General features: G+C 49.8%; 1 protein-coding gene across 2 annotated transcripts in view; it reads right to left on the reverse strand.

Annotated features, from left to right (window-relative positions):
- Positions 1–972: 972 nt before the first annotated feature.
- SEC16B (SEC16 homolog B, endoplasmic reticulum export factor) overlaps positions 973–18,916 on the reverse strand; it is a 40,756-nt gene continuing 22,812 nt past the window's right edge. Inside the window, exons 14-26 of one of the 2 annotated variants that reach the window (XM_069541518.1) lie at positions 17,680–17,791; positions 15,959–16,064; positions 13,900–14,040; positions 12,589–12,711; positions 11,718–11,790; positions 9,878–10,177; positions 8,978–9,045; positions 6,360–6,515; positions 6,089–6,187; positions 5,621–5,729; positions 5,408–5,487; positions 3,731–3,829; positions 973–3,082 (exon numbers count right to left, since the gene is read on the reverse strand). In XM_069541518.1, the coding sequence (XP_069397619.1) occupies positions 3,014–3,082; positions 3,731–3,829; positions 5,408–5,487; positions 5,621–5,729; positions 6,089–6,187; positions 6,360–6,515; positions 8,978–9,045; positions 9,878–10,177; positions 11,718–11,790; positions 12,589–12,711; positions 13,900–14,040; positions 15,959–16,064; positions 17,680–17,791 (1,535 nt within the window). In that variant the 3' untranslated portion in view covers positions 973–3,013. Of the gene's footprint in view, positions 3,083–3,730; positions 3,830–5,407; positions 5,488–5,620; positions 5,733–6,088; positions 6,188–6,359; positions 6,516–8,977; positions 9,046–9,877; positions 10,178–11,717; positions 11,791–12,588; positions 12,712–13,899; positions 14,041–15,958; positions 16,065–17,679; positions 17,792–18,916 lie in introns of both variants that reach the window. The other variant, XM_069541517.1, reaches the window with a different exon arrangement.

An 18,916-nucleotide genomic window follows, 5' to 3' on the forward strand; every position in this document is an offset into this window, starting at 1 on the left:
GTAGGACTTCCCCTATGTCATTGTTCCTGGGGGCCCTAAGCCACATGACCTAACATTGGTGGCAGGTGGGATTCAGGGAGAGAAACTGGCTTAGTCATAAGAACACCTATTGAGAAGTAATTTTAAATTATTCTTCCCATTACACACCTGTATCAAGAAAGAAAAATCTCATACAGATGGCCAACAGGCACATGAAAAGATGCTCAACATTGCTAATTATTAGAGAAATGCAAATCAAAACTACAATGAGGTACCACCTCACACTGGTCAGAATGCTCAACATTAAAATGTCTACAAATAACAAATGCTGGAGAGGGTGTGGAGAAAAAGGAACCCTGCTACACTGTTGGTGAGAATGTAAATTGGTACAGCCACTATGGAGAACAGCACGGAGGTTCCTCAAAAAACTAAAAATAGAGTTGTGGTTCCTGCAATCCTACTCCTGGGCATATATCCAGAGAAAACCATAATTTGAAAAGTTAAATGCACTCCAATATTCAGAGCAGCACTATTTACAATAGTCAAGACATAGAAGCAACCTACATGTCCATCAACAGATGAACGGATAAAGAAGATGTGGTACATATATACAATGGAATACTACTCAGCCATAAAAAAGAATGAAGTAATGCCATTTGCAGCAACATGGATGGACCTAGAGGTTACCATACTATGTGAAATAATTCAGAAAGAGAAAGACAAATACCATATATCACGTATACGTGGAATCTAAAATATGACGCAAATGAACTTATTTACGAAACAGAAACAGACTCACAGACACAGAAAACAGACTTGTGGTTGCCAAGGCGGAGGGGGAGTGGGGGAGGCATGGGTTGGGAATTTGGGATTAGCAGATGCAAACTATTATATACAGAATGGATAAACAACAAGGTCCTACTGTATAGCACAGGGAACTATATTCAATAGCCTGTGATAAACCACAATGGGAGAGAATATTAAAAAAGAATGTATATATGTATAACTGAATCACTTTGCTGTGCAATAGGAATTAATCAACTATACTTCAAAAATATAATTTTTAAAAAAAAGAATGAAAAATCCACAGTTTAATATCACAGGCAACAAGATAAGGCAATTTTACTTATTAGATTATATACTAATAATTTTTTTAAAACACACACATAAAATGCTTAGCATGTACTAGGTACTTTTTTAAGAGCTTGACTCCTTTAATTCTTGCACTGTCCCTATATGGTAGGTACTATTGTAATTATCATCCTCATTTTATAGATGAGGGAACTAAAGCACAGGACAGTTAGATAACCCTGTCCAAGACTACAAGATGAACTGTGGATGAGCCAGGATTCAAGTCTAAACAATTTGGTGCCTATGAAACTCACAAACTACTGACATGGTACCGCCACTGGGTGTCAGCATACCAAACTGAAGGGGCTGCAGTCTTTTTTAGGGAAAAAGGGAACAGCACTTACTGAGGGCCTTCTAGATGCAAAACACTGGTGCACACATTTCCCAATTTAATCTGAGAGATGAATAAACTTTTTAGAGAACAGAACATGCAATATTTAGTTAACAGAGTAACCAATTTGCATCAGAGGAGCTTTTGTCCATATTTTTTTAACTGAAAAAATAGCAGTAGACTTAGAAGTTAAGAGGATCATTCCCTAGATTCTTCATTAACAAAGGGCTTTTACCAGCTGTTCGCACCTATCACACAATGAAACCATTATTAGAAAGACTTCAGGGAAGAGACCACTCAGTGTGCTCTCTCCCTCTGCAAAAACCAGCCGGAGACAAGCATCTGCTATAAAATTATGTGGTTTAATCGCTATCAACATCAGAACCATATTACGTTAAAGTACAAAACCTGTATGTACAATTACACATACAAAGAATGTTCTTTGTGAGGAATAATTTTCAGCAAATCTGACAAACGCAAGAGTTACTCCTATTGTGGGTTTGAAAGGAGAAATGGAAATTTCCAAGATGTCCCCCTCCTCCCTCCGGCTCCTCTGACCCTCCGAACATCCATTTGCAAAGGCCCAAGGCAGGAAGGGAGGTATTAACAAACTCGGGCACTCATTCCTCCTCTCTTATGGAAGGAGTGAATTTTTAGGGAACATTTTCCATCCTTTATTACACTGATGTTCCATCCATCTGCATCATTAGGTTCAGTAGTTACCATGACAATATGATGCCTACAGCAATCTAACTTGATAGCCAGATGCCAGAATGTGGAAAAATAGGACCAGCTAAGAAAGTGAGAGAAATATAATTAATCTGAACCACATAAAAAATGTGCACAAAACTAAAACCAAGAGGGAAACTGCCAAAATGTCACCCAAGAGGGAATGATGACGGGAAACAATGATAAGTTCCCGAGATTCAAAACTCTTTTGCTAACTAGAGCCATGAATTGGTCTGTAACTAAGGCTGAGGAAGAAGTCAAAGTTAGTCTAGGGCTTCCCTGGTGGCGCAGTGGTTGACAGTCCGCCTGCCGATGCAGGGGACACGGGTTCGTGTCCCGGTCCGGGAAGATACCACATGCCACGGAGCAGCTGGGCCCGTGAGCCATGGCCGCTGAGCCTGCGCGTCCGGAGCCTGTGCAAGTTAGTCTAGAATATTGCCCTGAGTGCCTCTCCCCCAGTCATTTCCTGCTGCTGAGCCCAGTGGTGTCATCACTGATTCCAGCAGTGGGATTCTTAGGCCCTGAATCTCCCGAAGATCTCAAGCCACATTCTAAGTGCTGCTGCCACAGCATTCTGCTCACCTCCAGTCTGCTGTTATGCCCAGTTTTTCCAACCGATGAAGCCATCTGCACCATCATTCTGAAGCTAATCTTAAGACACTGAACGGAGCTATGTCCTGGGAGACCCTGTCCCCTTGCGTTCTCTATGCCCCATGGAGGCAACAGGCTAGCACAACCCTCTTGGGGGCCCTGATGTGGCAGAGGGGCTGGGAGATTAAGAAACGAGAACAACATAAAAGTTGTGCTTCAGGGAGACCAGCCTGGGATGGGTGGTCCTTCTCGTCATTGCTGGGTTGGATAGCGGCGCTGAGCTAGGCGATTTGGCCGGTTCAGGCTGGTAGCCATGGAGAGCTGGAAAAGAACAAGCGTGGCACTAGATTATAGCCCCAAGCATGACTCCGACCAGGGCTGACTGGCTGGATTGAGCTTGGGCATCCTGAGGGTCTAGAAACCCTTCTGCTGTATTTGGCTTCCCATGGTGGTGTTCTCAGTATTTGCTTTCACCCAACACCTTCACCTCTTAAATAAGGAGAAAGAAATTCAACTTTATATAGAAGGGAGGCCAGTAATGCATCAGAACAATCAGTCTGCCTCAGATCACGCAGAAGCAGGGAGTTTAGCTTCAATCAAACTTTGCAATGATCCCCTTGCCCCCAGGACACAGCCCTGGTGCAACCACACCATTGACACCAACACCAATTGTCTCTCCTGAGTCTCAAGACTTACGAAAGGTCAAGTGAAATATTAATAATAGTGACATTGACTGAGCATTTTCTGAGTGCCAGGCCCTTCACATACATGCTCCGGTTTAATCCTCACAACTACCCACTGAGGTAGCTACTACTAACCCCATTTTACAGATGCAGAAACTGAGGCTTAGAGAGGTTAGTCATTGCTCAAGAACTCAGGCACAGTAATTTGTTATAAGTAAGATATAAACCTGGGTCTCCTTAATCCAGAACCCATGCTCCTAACCCCTCTCCCTCAGGGCCTCCTTACCTGGGGGACCTGGGATGGGTTGTAGAGAGGGACAGCCCCTTTCAAGGTGGGTGGGGGAAGCAGAACACCAGGGTTGAAGTAGAGCCCAGAGGAAACACCCTGTGATGGAAAATAATGGAAAATCCTCTTAGTCACCACTCCCCAGATTCCAGAACATCAAGGGCTTCCCTGAGCATCAACTTTGGTCAAGAGATGCAGATGTGATAGAGCTCAGGGAATCTTGAACAAACAAACGTGGTTCAAGTGGGCACAGCCAACCCCTGGGTCAAGGGTGGCATTGCAGAGCCTTGGTGCTGCTGCATGAGAAGAAAAGGCCATAATAAATGTGTTAATAGCATCACAAAAAGTAACCTCCTATTCTTTGAAAGACCTGGAATACTACAAGAGTGCTGTAACCAGGCCACAAGAAATAAACATGTTTTCCTAGCAGTTGGCATGAAATCCATCCTGGTGTGGACGATTCATCAAGAGTTTATCACAGCCCTTGCCAAGGATACTGGTGAACTCTGGCTCCTACTGGGACAGGGAAAGAGGCCGTTCTCTTTTTTTTTTTTTTTTTTTGGCCATGCCGCATGGCATGCAGGATCTTAGTTTCCCAACCAGGGATTGAACCCACGACCCCTGCAGTGGAAGCACATAGTCTTAACCACTTGACCACCAGGGAAGTCCCAAGGCTGTTCTCTAGACATCACCTAAGGAAGCAGTTACGGGCTAACTCCTGTTCCCTGCAAACTTCATATGTTGAAGTCCTAACCCCAGCACCTCAGAATGTATTTGGAGACAGGGTCTTTACAGAGGTGATTAAGGGCTTCCCTGGTGGCGCAGTGTTTGAGAGTCCACCTGCTGATGCAGGGGACACGGGTTTGTGCCCCAGTCTGGGAAGATCCCACATGCCGCGGAGCGGCTGGGCCCGTGAGCCGTGGCCGCTGAGCCTGCGCGTCCGGAGCCTGTGCGCCACAGCGGGAGAGGCCACAGCGGTGAGAAGCCCGCGTACCGCAAAAAAAATAAATAATAATAAATAAATATTTTAAATAAATAAATAAAATTTTAAAAAGAGGTGATTAAGGGGGCTTCCCTGGTGGCGCGGTGGCTGAGAGTCCGCCTGCCAATGCAGGGGACGCGGGTTCGTGCCCCGGTCCGGGAAGATCTCACATGCCGCGGAGCGGCTGGGCCCGTGAGCCATGGCCGCTGAGCCTGCGCGTCTGGAGCCTCGGCTCCACAGCGGGAGAGGCCACGGCGGTGAGAGGCCCGTGTACCACAAAAAAAAAAAAAAAAAAAGTTAAAGAGGTGATTAAGGTAACATGAAGCCATTAGAGTGGCCCTAACCCATTATGATTGGTGTTCTTATAAGAAGAGAAAATTTGGACATAGACACACACTGAGGTAAGACCATGTAAAGACTCAGGGAGAAGATGGCCAGCTGCAAGCCAAGGAGAGAAGCTGCGGGGGAAACCCACATGGCCGGCACCTTCATCTCAGACCTCCAGCCTCCAGAACCGGGAGGAAGTAAGTTTCTGGTGTTTAAATGGCACAGTCTCTGATACCTCGTTCTGGCAGCCCTAGCAAACTAATACAGAAGCTTTCTCCATATCCTCCACGAGTCAGGCCCTCACAGGGCGGCACCTGCAGCCCACGTGAAAGTTCAGTCCGCACAGAGGCGGCTGGTGGGCTGCTCACCTGAGGTCCCAACAAGCCTCCGTTCCCCGTGCCCTCGGCTCTCCCCGCCCCGGACGCTGATCCTCGGGCTTCACTGCCACCTAGGAAGCAATGAGTCAGGGGTGTTCCCGCTGCTCGGGACAGAGGAGTCCCCACTCCCAGAAGGCACCCCCACGCCCCCAGGGAGTGCAGAGAGGACCACAGACAGCCCAGAGGACGTGAGGTTGGCGGTACCTGTGTCCCTGGAGAAGGCGCCAGCGTCCGGCAGAGACTGGGGAGCTGGGGGCGGCGTCGGGGAGAGGCCCGGGCTGGGCCCGGGAGGAGCAGATGCTCGAGGGGCTTCCTGCTTAGTGCAGAAAGGAAGGTGTCGCTGACGGTAAATAAACCGGTGCTGCCTGCTTGTACTCCTGCAGGGCCCACATGGCGGCCAGATGCTGGCCTTCTCTCCCCCAAGTTCCATTTTCTTTATGCCGGTCCTCTGCTCAATGATCCAAGTTAACTCCTGGCCCTCGAAAGTTAAAATTCTTCATCCTGACTTCTAAGGCCTTTCATCATCTGCCTTTCTCCTCACTGGACCAATTTGTTTCCCACAATCTTCCATCACTAAACCTGTTTCACCTGGCCCAGGGTAGGGATGCCAGCTCCAGACCCTCCTAGGGCCCCTGGAAGGGGGAACTTCCGCGCCCTCCCTGCCCAGGTTACCTCAGAGTCAGGACTGTCAGATGCGTCCTCATCTCCAGAGGGGGGCGCGTCGCCGGCGGGCTTCGGGCGAAACCAGCTGAGCCAGCCAAACCCCAAGCCCTGGAGGGAGGAGGGCGAGTTCTGTGGCCTGCAGTGTTGCTTCTCCCTCTGAATATGAGATTAGCCAGCCTCCCCCACCTGTGATGCTGGTGAGACAGGAGGGACAGGGGCACTACCAAAGCCCAGATTCCCAGCTCTGCTCCGCCTTCTGGGAACAGAAGAATCCCTCCACCTTTGTATTCTCCTTCGCGTCTCCGAGCTTTCCTCTCTGGGCGGTGTTTTCGGAAGACTTTTTCTTCTCTGCCTCATTGGAGGACTCCCCGTCATCCTCCTTGACTGATACAGCGGAACTCTCAGAAATGGTTCGTGGTCTGGGAATCAGTGGCACCTGGGATTAAAGAAAACAGAAGTAGCATTTTTTTTTTTTTTGCGGTACATGGGCCTCTCACTGCTGTGGCCTCTCCCGTTGCAGAGCACAGGCTCCGGACGCGCAGGCCCAGCGGCCATGGCTCACGGGCCCAGCGGCTCCGCGGCATGTGGGATATTCCCGGACTGGGGCACGAACCCGTGTGCCCTGCATCGGCAGGCGAACTCTCAACCACTGCGCCACCAGGGAAGCCCAGAAGTAGCATTTTTATAGCACTTGACAGGTTGCAAAGGCACATTTACACGTACTCCCTCACCTGACCCGCTCAGTAAAGCAGTGGGGAGAGCCCGTGCTCCGCAACAAGAGAAGCCACCGCTCGAAGCAACCAGAGAAAGCCCAAGTGCAGCAACGAAGACCCAACGCAGCCAAAAATAAATAAATTTTAAAAAAGGTTAAGCAACCTAAGGTCACATAACTAGTAAACGGCAGAGCAAGGATTTAAACTTAAGCAGTCTGACTCTCCTTCTAGGAATTTCTCCTATTTGAATAAATTGGAGGAATAGACAAGGGCTTATATACTAGAATGTCCATCATTGTGTTTTACATAGGAGGGCAAGAGAAGGGAGGAGTAGTGAGAAAGAGTAGGAAAGAAAAGAGACACACTTGAAGTGTTTTAACAATGGGGGAAAGATGAATTAAAATCTGAGCTCCTTCCAGGGCCCACCAGGCCCTCCATGACCCAGTCTCTCTCTGCCTCTCTGGTCTTGCTTCTTAGCCCTCTCCCCTGTTGCTCCCCACTTTCTAGATACAGTGACTCCATGCTCTTCCTCGACTGTACCAAGTCAGTCCCATCATAGGCCCTTTGCTCTCCCTATTCCCTCTGCCCGGAACACTTGTTCCCTGAATACTCACCCAGCTTCCGTCCACCCTCCATGCTGACCTCAGAGATGCCTTCCCTTCCACTCCGTGTAAGGTAACATCCCTCATGCACACAGTGGTTTATTTGCAGTCACCTCCACGGAACAGAAGCCCCAGGAGGGCAGGCTTTGTCTGCTTCCCTGTGTACCCCCAGCCCCTGTAACAGTGCCAGGTATGCTGTAGGAGCTCAGTATTTGTGAATGAATAAATGCATGAGTGATGGTATTTCCATACAATGGATTTTCTCACACCAATATTAAAAATCCTGTTTAGGAATGACATGGAAAATCTCAATTTTATAGTATTAAATAAATAGAAAATAAAGTTTCACCTGCATATGTTCTTAACCATTTAAAAACACATGTGTGTATGTATACACATTTATACACATATATACACAGACAGGTCTCCCCCACTTTCTGAAAGTTGGCATTATGCCACTTTGCTTTTACCAAAGACCTACATTAGTACCTGTTTTCCCTCCTAACTAAACAAAAGTCCAAAGAGGATTTTCGCTTTTACAAAAAAAAGGCAGAAAGTGAAAAAAGCATTCAGCGTTTGTTTTGTGGGAGCCGTTATAGAGGCAGAGCGTACCCCAAGCAGCGAGAGTGGCCTGCCAAGCTCCTTCCCAGAAACTACGCTCAGCATCTCCGCATCAAGATGCCATAGCTTTGAGCTGTATCTGTGAGCACCTGTACTTCCTTTCGATTTATTTTGTGCGTTGTTGGCAAGATGTGTACTGAGGTAACTGCTTCTTCCCTTCATGCCATTGAGACGTACGAAAGGTTTCATGGAAAGGCTCTACATTCGGATAGCAGGAGAAACCCGTACACAGAAAAAATTTTAGAAGGAAATAACGAAAATATTTGACTATGGGCTTCTGAGTGATGTCTGTTTGACTCCTTATATGACACTTTTTCTTCATCTTTCAAGTTTTCTATAACAATAACGTACTAATTTTTCAGTTAGAAAAAAAAGTAAAGCATAAAAGTGTTTTAAGCCTTGCAGCCCGGTTACGACTTGAGGAAGTTCGCCTCCAGCCAGGCAGGTTTGGGACCAGCAATGCCTGCTGTTGGAGGGAAGGGATTCATTCATTCAACAGCTGGCTGGATGATTACTTAGACGTGGTTCCCTCCAAGACTTGACGGCACACCTGGGCAGAAGAGATACAACTGCGGTAGGTCCTTCTTGGGAATAAAGCAAGGTAAAAATTAAAAGGAAGAAAGAACTATCAAGAGTCTTCCATGGTGGGGCAGAGCACAGCAAGTGTTTGGTGCAACAGTAAGAAGAGGGCAACAGAGGGAGCAGATGTGTGAGTTCAAAGCTACACCCAGCCCTGCCGGCCCTGCCCCCATGGATACAGGTTGGCAGGACTGAACATGAACCGGAACAAGCCTCCTCTCCACCTCGCAGGATCTGGTGTAGAAAGAAACAAGGTGAAACATGGAAGAGAGGGCTGGTGCAAGGCACAGGAAGGCACCTGTGAGTGGCAGAGAAACCGTGGCAACTGAAGGAAACCCACAGCTCAGAGTGGGCACCGCATCTGCTGGGCTCTGTCCTCTCACCTGCGGTTTGGAAACAACCTTCTGCCCATCAGGATGCTGGAAGGTTTCTGGAGACACTGTGTTCTCTCCTATGGCACAAAACACAACAGAAATCGTGATGTGAAGTGGGGCCTTTCCCATCTATCCTGAAGAAGGGTAATGGGGACACAGTTGGCTTTCCTAACTGCAAAGCAGCCGGAGCTCTGAGCCCATAGCCCCAAGTGCATCGCAGTAAATGCAAAGTCCATTTGCACAAGCCTCTGAATTCCAGCCACCCCAGGACATGCTGCTCACCCAACCTTCACCCTGAATGAAGGTTATTCCTCAGGAACCCCGGAAATCAGGGCCACGTCAAGCTGGATCGCAGGGATCCTCCCTGACCTTCCCCTCCATGTGAGTCTCCCATCTTGGACAGGACCTTGTCTTAGAAGCTCTAAGATCGGATCCTTCTGCGTGGTTTCCCACACTTCCCTGGCATCACTCAGCAATGCTCACCCATACTCGGCCCCTGTTGTCCAAGGTCTGATGGGAGAAGACAGAAGCACAAGCCTCTGCCCACGGTCCCTGACACTGACGACTTCAGAAAGAGGACTTGGCCTAAACTACAGCTCCAGGCACAGGTGGCATTTCCTTGCCTTCTCCAGCCGAGATCCTAGAAACTACAGAATCCAAGGGGATGGCAAGAGTGGCTGCGGTTGGCTGTGCTATGCTTGTCCCAGTAGACACGTGGGCTGGACTGGGAGAGAGCCGTCTCCCTCAGAAGAACGTGAAGTACCAGGCCCTCAGTCATGTGCACACCCACCACTCAGGGCTTTACCAGCTCCCACCCCACACCCTGCACTGGTCCCTGCACCTCCCTCTTCTGCTTGCACCCCTAGATACCTCGTCACCCAAGTTCGCTGCCTCGCTGGCAGGTCTTACCGGGGGGCGGGTGCATCTGCTGGGCTTCCTCCCAGGCCCTTCCTCCAGGAGTCCCTGTCACTGCCACGCTGCCACCGGTCCCTGGCAGATGGGCCTCAGGAACTGAGTAAAGAGGCACCGGGACCCCCGTCTGCCCGGAACCTCCTCCTGCTGGGTAGGAGCTGGGCTGGAGGGGAAAGGGCTGCTGTGGGCTGGGCTGGGCCGGGCCCATCGGCTCCAGTGTTGGCCACAGGGCTGAGCGGTCCCCAAGGGCTTCTGAGTTGCCTTGATGTCCAGAAAGATCCTGGTAGAAAGTGTCATCTAAGGACATAGGGCAAAGAGGAGGAAGTGAGACCTGTAACGTGGCACTTGTGTGGACTAATCACACCAGGAACAATCCCGCCCTTTGGAAAGCAGTGACAAGGACAGGCCACTTGGTGTGGCTGCCATCGATGTGATGACAAGTACAACACAGCAGTAATTGTAACACCTCTCACCGCTGATGACTCAGAGTTTACAAAACCATTTCCCTCACTACCTTGTATGATCTCTGAGCCTTAAGCCAGCGGGTTGGGAGGGCAGAAATTACCATCTCATTTAACTCCACAATTTTTTGCATTTGGATAAACTTTCTCTTTTAAGGATCTCCTAAGGGACTTGGGTACTTGAAACTTAGAACGTTGCCAGTCAAAACCCAAATCAGACTACAGAAATGATGGCTTTGCTTTTAAAGAAGCAGAACCTTGGCCCAGGAAGGGACCTTGGTGGTATTCATTCTGGCTCTGCCGTGTTGCTGAAGAGACAGACCAAGGTGTGGACGGGGACAATGGCTGCCCCAAGGTTATGGAACTGGTGTGGTCATCTGACCCACCTGCTCCATTGGGTGACAGGAGACACAGCTGCTTCCCAGCGGAAGTGGCCACTCAGAAACACCCAGCCTGTTCTCTTGCAGCCCTTCACCCTCCCAGATCCTGGGACACAGCAGCAAAGCTGGGAAACAGAAACCAAGGCCTGCCCTTCCTTGCTGCCCCCTCGCTTATCCCTGAAGGAAGCGAAAAAGGCTGGGAAACAGCCGGAAGTAAAAAGATGAGGCCCCGTCCTGACCCCACCAGGGAGTGCTGTTTGGGGAAAGGGCACAGAATTAACTGGGGTAACAACGTCTGCCCAACCCAACACTCAGAGGCATCCTGAAGGGAGAGGAGGGGTCTGTTGAAAACACTTTGAAACCTATTTCATGTGTGCAGCAACTGATGCTCAAACACCGTAGGCGCTTCCTATGTCCCCACCGCTAACGTGAAATACAGATAACCCACCACCTCAAGGAATGTATTCAGCTAGGGAGACAGTACTGACACAAGTGAAGCAATTAGATAACAACACAACATAACAAGATTAAAACCTGAATGTGAAGCAAGAACTCTAATAATGCAGAAACAGAAGTGTCAGGGACGGGGGCTTCCCTGGAGGCACAGTGGTTGAGAATCTGCCTGCCAACGCAGGGGACACGGGTTTGAGCCCTGGTCTGGGAAGATCCCACGTGCCGCGGAGCAACTAAGCCCGTGCGCCACAACTACGGAGCCCACGTGCCACAACTACTGAAGCCCGCGCGCAACAACAAAGACCCAACGCAGTCAAAAATAAATCAATTAATTAATTTAAAAAAGGGAAAAAAAAAGTGTCAGGGATGCCTGTGGTCAGCAGAGCTGTGTGGAGAGGGGGGGCCCAGACCACTGAGTCAGATCGACACAGGCAAGGAAGGCACTCCAGGAAGGGAAGGGGGAGAGTCTTTTAGGTTGCGTTATCTTGTCTAATCAGATCCTGAGAGTCAGCTATTACACATTCAGTTCATTGGTTTGGGTACCTGTTGTTTTTCTGGCTCCCAAAATATCCGAGTGAGCAGAGCAAGGATCCCCAATGTCTCCTGCTACCTTTTGCTATTAAGATAAAGTAAACACCTCTTAAGCAACACAAAGAAAAACAAAAACACTGAACCACGGTTTAAAATTAAGTCAGAAAAGAAACTTCAGGAGTGATAAGGTAAGGGAGTCGCGGGTGAATGCAGGGGCTGGAGGGGGAGGGGGAGGGGCAGCCTCAGCCCTTCCTACCTCCCAGCTCTTCCTACCTCCCAGCTCTGCCCAGAGCAGGCAGGGACCAGGGCAGAATCCTCTCCCAGAGGAAGGGGCAAGAGGAGGGAATGAAACCGTGGGCCCCAGAGCCCACAGCACATGTAGGAAGCAAGGGCCGTGTGTGCCTAAAAAAATCCCCCTGCCCTTTCTCAGCGACAGAGGGAGAAACAACATGGAGGAGGCCCTGTTCCAATTACTGTATAACAGTTACTACCTGCCGCTTTTGCAATTGTCAGAACAAAAAAAGGAAAGGCCCGGAAGTCTTTTAAGCAATTGCCCTACATTACATGAAAGTGACAAGGGCCACTGTGAGCCATTGTTCCTCACAGAGAGATGGAAGCTTTGATGGTCAGAAAATGTATTTTCTGGGACCACAGAGAAGGGTGGCTGGGTGCTTTGGAAGAGGGCCCCACTGTCTCCCACCAAACATAGGAAAATGTTTCCACCCGGGCGCAGCGGGGAAGCTGAGTGCCACCCCTTTCCCAATCAGGCTGTGCCTCATGGGTGACAAGAGACCCCCAGAGCCCTCCATGCCTACCTACTCTGGGTCTAGGGCAGACAAGAGGGAAACAGAGGCCCACCCCGCTGACCTGCCCCCCCACTTACCTGCAGCTCCTTGTGATGCCCCCGAAGGTGTACCAGCCAGTCCGGCTCCAGGTCCCTGTCTCCTCGGTGACGGCGGTGGCGTTCTAAAACCAGAGGATCTGACAGCTTCAGTCTCTCTGCAAGCTGTGCCAGGTTTCCAGACGGTAAGAGAGGGAAAAGGAGAGAGAGAAGTGAGTGAAATGGACAGACACGGGGAGAGGCAGTAAGAAGAAAGAAGGGAGCCTTGACTCGTAAACCAGATTACAAAGAATTGCCAAACAGCAAATTCAGCAGATATCTTCCCCGAATTGCAACATAAACCAACAGTTAACCCCTCCTGTTGCTAGACACTAAATAAACTAGCAACAGGGGAGGAGGAGAGCAACAGGGAAGAAACTGTCACTCTGCTTTATGTCTCTGCAAGGCTGCCCTCAGGAGCAGTGCTTCTCAAGCTTCAAGCCCGGTAGGAACCACCTGGGACCTTTGCTAAAATGCTGGTTCTGATCCCAGAAATCTGTGGGACCTGAGATTCCGCATTTCTAACAAGCTCCCTACAAGGAGACGCCTGTGCTGCTGGTCGAGGGACTGCCTGTATCGTAAGGCTATTCCATCATTAAGTTCCCAGACTTCCCTACTCCTCCATTCTGGGTCCTGAGCTGCCTACAACCATCATCCTGTTGGCAGAAATTCGCCATGAAGGGGGCTCAGTCCCGCAGATTTTATTGATTACAGAATCCAACACTGGGCCTGATCTAAAGCGAAGAAAAAATTGATGGTAGGCTGCCTTTTTACTCTCAGCTAATGGATTTTTCTTCAATTAATTGGAACAATTATTTGCCTGATGGTTTTCTTTCTCAGGAACTAAAGGTTGATATGTTTTTGTTTTCTCTTTTTGAATGTATCTCACATGTGATAAAATATTCCATGCATTTAAAAGCATTTTAATAAGGATCATTTCCTGTTTTAACCCCTAAAATATATTTTCTAAGCCCAGCTTTTATCATTAGAACAGTTCACCGTAACAGGCAGTTTTACTGGACCAAAAAAGCAGATGCAAGAATGAATGTCCTGCATAGCACATGCCTGGTTTTCAGTCCCCCAATTTCACTGCATCCCTCCCCGCCGCCATCCCCGCCCATAGCATCCTTCTTTGTGCAGTGTCAGGCCTCTGCTTATCACATCTGGACATGCATATGTGGTCAAAGACAGCCACGGGCTCCAATTTTACAGCATGTGCAAAGAAGATGAAATGGGGTGTCTGAGCCACTTTACAATAGCTTCCTCTGAACGCTGAAGATAACACACCTGCAGAGAACCCTCTGAGAAGCTCACCTTGATGAGTTCCACTAATAGCACAGGGTGACTGTTCTCTCCCTGGCTCAGGAGGGCTGTGCCAATGGCTTCGCAGTAATGCAAGGCCTGGGATGCAAGGCCGTAATCTGCCAGACGGGAAGCATAAAGGAGCTTATACACCTGTGAAGAGGAGCAGGGCCAGTGATGAGCCCATCCAGGCAGGGACAGAAGGAGAGAAGTGGAGATAAGACTTCTTGGAAGTCAGCTGACTGCCAACTTCCTCTAACTCTGGATCCAAATATTAAAGAGGGCCTTATGCCATTTGGGGCATTCTATCTGTGTATGGGCACAATTCCAAATCCAGCCTGCAGTTCCGTCCTCATAGAGGAAGGGCTGGAAGGCACATCAGCTGAATCTCCCTAGGCTCCGGTCAACATGGAAATGCACTGGACTCTTATCAGGCAGCCCACATCTCTGGGAAGCCTGGTGTATGTGGGGCACAGGACCAGGCACCAGGAGGACGGATAAAAGAAGAAAAAATGACTGAGGTGCAAGGGACTTCAAGCCCAAGGGAGTGTACAGACAGAGACAGGTAAGGGCTCAGAGAAGCATGAGTGACAGAACTAAATGGAGCTTGAGGGCTGGAAATCAGACAGACCCAAGTTCAAATCCCAACTCCATGCTGGGTGTGGCACATTGAGCTAGTTACCCCACCTCCTCTCTGTGCCTTGGTTTCCTCACTATAATATGGGGATGATAATACAATCTACCCCTTGGCTGTTGTAAAGATTCAGTGAGATAATCCATGTAAAGTTCTTAGAACAAATGGTACCCAAGAGATGTGAGCCAATAGCATGTAACTCCTTGGAACCTGTCTTGTAAAAGGGGGGTAATCATGCCCGGATTACCACAGGATTAGAAATCATACAGTCAAAGCACCATAACACAGTTCCAGGCGTGTAGAACTCATTCCCTAAAAACAGCTAATCTCACTGCTATCAGCCCAAAGACAGCTGAGAGGTGGGATGACTACAGAACAGAAAGAAAGAGACTAAAGACCTGCATGGACCCAAAGGAGCTGTTCAGGCAGGGCTATGCTGGAGAAGGTGGGTCTTTGGTAAAACTCTTAAAGAAGATACTGACTGGGTCATTGCCCTACAGGCAGTAATTCATTCATTTCCAAGCCTTTGTTTTGTGTTTGGCGGTGGTGGTGTGCATGTGTGTGTGTGTTGCTGCCACCGAGTGCACTCTCAATACAGGCACAGAAGGAGTCATTATGGATTTAAGGGGACAACAGGGCATCCAGTAGAGAGGTTGAGAAGAGAGGTTAGAACCTGCGTGGACACCACCTGCACAGCTGCAGCCCTGGGGGGAAGAGAGGAGGATGGGGGCCAAGGACAGAGCAGGGAGGAATTTCCAGAGTTAAAAACAGAGTCATCCAGGGCTTTCCTGGTGGCGCAGTCGTTGAGAGTCCGCCTGTCGATGCAGGGGACGCGGGTTCGTGGCCCGGTCCGGGAAGATCCCACATGCCACGGAGCGGCTGGGCCCGTGAGCCATGGCCGCTGAGCCTGCGCGTCCGGAGCCTGTGCTCCGCAACGGGAGAGGCCACAACAGTGAGAGGCCCGCGTACGGCAAAAAAAAAAAAAAAAAAAAAACCAGAGTCATCCAAAAGAGATGGGAGCGGCAGGTCAGAGGAGAGGAGGAAAGGTGAACAGCCCCCAGTCGGGTCTTCTTGCTCCCGCTCCCAGCAGGATGACCGTGGGGCTGAGGAGAAGTGGAGTGATCTGGAGACAGAAGAACAGAAGGAGCTACAGACAGCGGGGGAGCCCCAGGGCTGCTGGCACGATTCTCATTGTCAGCAGTGAGGCAGGAGCCCCCAGCACAGAGGCTGCTGCAGCGTTTTGCTTTCCTATCTTAAAATGCAAACCTTTAGGGGACCTAGAAAGACATCCTAACCCTTCCCACATTCCAGCTAATGAGGAAAAGTCCAGTGGATGACTTAGCCCAGCCACTACGTGCCAGATAGCAAGGCGGAAAACCCGGCGGCCCACAGCCATGTGACGCAGCTAAGGTGGTGGCCTCGTGAGGGTTCAGTTACCTGGAAAGAAGGGATGAAGGATTTGGGGCGGCCCAGCATCTGACAGTACTCGAAGATTTCCGTCCTCTGGATAGCCTCAGTTGTTGCAAATTTCAAAAACTCTTGACTAAAAACCAGGGAAGAAGAATAAAAGAGATTGAGGTGGGGACAGATTTAAATCCTAGTAGATGGCCAAACACCAGCTGCATCCATTCATGATAGAGTCTCTGTCCTGGGCTGATCCTTGGGGCAGCTCCAAGAATGGAAAGAGAATCTGCACCTCCAGAGGCTCTGGGGGAAGGCGAGGGGGAGAGACTGGGGGGAGGGGGAGATCGATGCCATCTTTACTGGAGGGTCACGTAAGGCAAGCTGCTCTCACACCCAGCTCAGTGGGGCACTGGGTCCTCCCCGTAAGCACGCTGAGAGCCAGCCTTAGTGCCCTGAGAACCCAGAGCGGGCGTCTGTGAGAGGCCACCATAGCCTGAGCAGAAGAGCAGAAAAGAGGGAGTGATGTGATGTTCGGAAGCACTGGAGAAAGAAGGCCCGGCAGAGAGAGGGTAGCACTGTGGAGCCCCAAATCAGAAGACGGTCCCTGTGCTGGAGGTTCATTCCAGTGAGGAAGCAGGCTGGGTGAACGTGATCTGAGGGGCCCTCAGAGTCCTCACGGGTCCCAAAACTGCTGCTGTGAGGTTTGAAATCATAATCACAGGGGCTATGCCTGGGGTCAGGACTGTATCTCCAGAAACATCCTCGTACAATATAAACATAGGAGGGGGACACATTAAACCGTTTCACTTACTGTCCCATTTGGCCCAGACAGGCCTCTTTGACAAGCCAACTAGGTGCTATCAGAGACCGTGACCTTGACAGACAGGCTATGAGAGGATGCGTTTCTACAAAGAAAAGCCTGACAGTCTGGATTCCAAGTCCAACCTGACCCCACACTAGCTGTACCATCTTAGACAAGTTACTTAACCTCTCTGTGCCTTGGTTTCCCTCCTCTATAAAGTGAAGATTAAAAGCGTACCTTCTTCACAGGGTAAATGTGTAATGATTAAAGGAAATAGTGCAAATAAAACGGCTGGCACAATGTAAGAGCTTAGGAAATCTTAACTATTACAGGGAAAGAGAAAGAGAGATCTAGAATGTGGAGGGCAGCTAGCGAGCAAGCCGGTCTTTTTGTCCGTTTATTCATTGTCTAGGGGATTATTAAGGTCCTTCTGCGTGAAAAGCCTAATACTACGGCCAGCAGAGAATAAATGACAGGCGGGACTCTGAATAGCTTGTGCCCCAAGTCAGTGTAGGGTGTGGTGGCTAGACAAACGTCTTCCACTTTCCGGTTTTGCCCAAGGCGGGCTCTGAGAGCTGGTCCAGAGCTGCCTGACGCAGAGGCTCAAGCCGCCGCGCTCCCGCTAAGCATTTTCTAAAGAGTCACTCTCTGATCACGGAGCTAGGGCGCCACCGAGTGGCCATAGGGGTACAATGCAACCCACAGGCACCAGTTCACAGCTTCCCCGGAGCAGGGCCTGGACCTGAGGCCCCCTGGCGGTGTGATGCGGCACCCACCCGGCATCTCCTCCGCCAGAGCCTACCTGTGCGGAAAACCATCCCAGAGGAGGGGACCAGCAGTGGCCGAAATTCACACAAGACAATGGAAAATGGAGCCATGAAGCCCAGCAAGGGCTAAACCAATCCCCTGGAAGATGTCCTTCCCACTCCCTTTCCCCCAAAAGATCGCATACCTGTGGCTACTGCCCAGCAAGGCCAGGTGGTCTGTCTTCACGGTATAGGAACCGAAGGGCACGTGAGCCATGAGGTAGCAGAAGTGAGCTGCTTCCACCAGCCCCTTCCCAGCTGCAGGAGGAGAACAAGCCCCGGTCACGGAACACGCCCACGTGAGGACCCACCATCTGGGAGGGATGGGAGAGGGCTGGAGAGGGGCTTGGGGGTCGGAGCGGAGAGCCTCATGGGGATAAAGGAACGAGCTTTTCACACTACGAGTCACAGACCCCAAACCCCACTCCCTCTCCTACCGCATTTTTGGCCTCCGACATTATTTCACTTCTCTTCAGCCAGAATAAGGCACTATTTCACGTTCCCCCAATGGATTTTCAATGAGGACGTTTCTAAGCATTTTAGTCCTTCTGGAGAGGGAGAAATGGGTAGAAATGCCTACACCCGAGCAGAGAAGCTGGCCGTTGGGAGTAGCAGTTTTTAAACTAGGCTTCTTGGGGCACTAATGCCTCCCTTGCTGAAGTCAAACAATAGAAGACCTTTCCCAGTGATCATAAAAATTACATTCATTACCAAATTGTTCCCAGTTTTAAAACGTTCTCCCATACATTTTCCATTACCTCAACATTGAATTAATTCAAATAGATAAAGTAACTAGCACGGGGCCCGGCACCCAAGAAGGTTCGGCAAAAGTTAGTTCTCTTTCTACCCCGGTGCTGAACAACCTGCCATTTGACTGGGCACAACCTTACGCGTAGCTATTTTAGGTTTAGCAGAGCGGTATTTCACAAAGTGCCACAAAGCGATGATTTCTAGACGTTCTGGCCCTTGACCAAATCTGAGAACCACTGATCTGGAACATTTAACAGCCCCTAAGTGTTTATGAGGCCACATTCACAGAGAGGTGATAGAAATAAAGATTATACGATTACCCAGGGTAGTTCAGGCAAAAATAGAATTTCCTATCTGGTTGAGCTGGGTCACCACGGGACTAACAACAACAGTAGGCGAGATGCCCCCATGTGTTAACTCCATCTGCACGGGAATCTGACCCAGGCATAGGAATCACCTACTCAGGGGAGCCTCCTACAGTGGCAGACCCCAGAGTCTCAGGGGCCTGGCCTGCACTGGCTCGCAGCGGAAAACAGAAACAGAAAGGCAAGAAGGACACCCCTCTCCCTGGAGTTTCTGTCCCCAAAGCACTGAGGCTCCTGGGTCAAAGGAAAGCCTGAGGCATAGACTCGG

Source organism: Delphinus delphis, chromosome 1 (genome assembly GCF_949987515.2).
Source record: "Delphinus delphis chromosome 1, mDelDel1.2, whole genome shotgun sequence".
Lineage (NCBI taxonomy): Eukaryota > Metazoa > Chordata > Mammalia > Artiodactyla > Delphinidae > Delphinus > Delphinus delphis.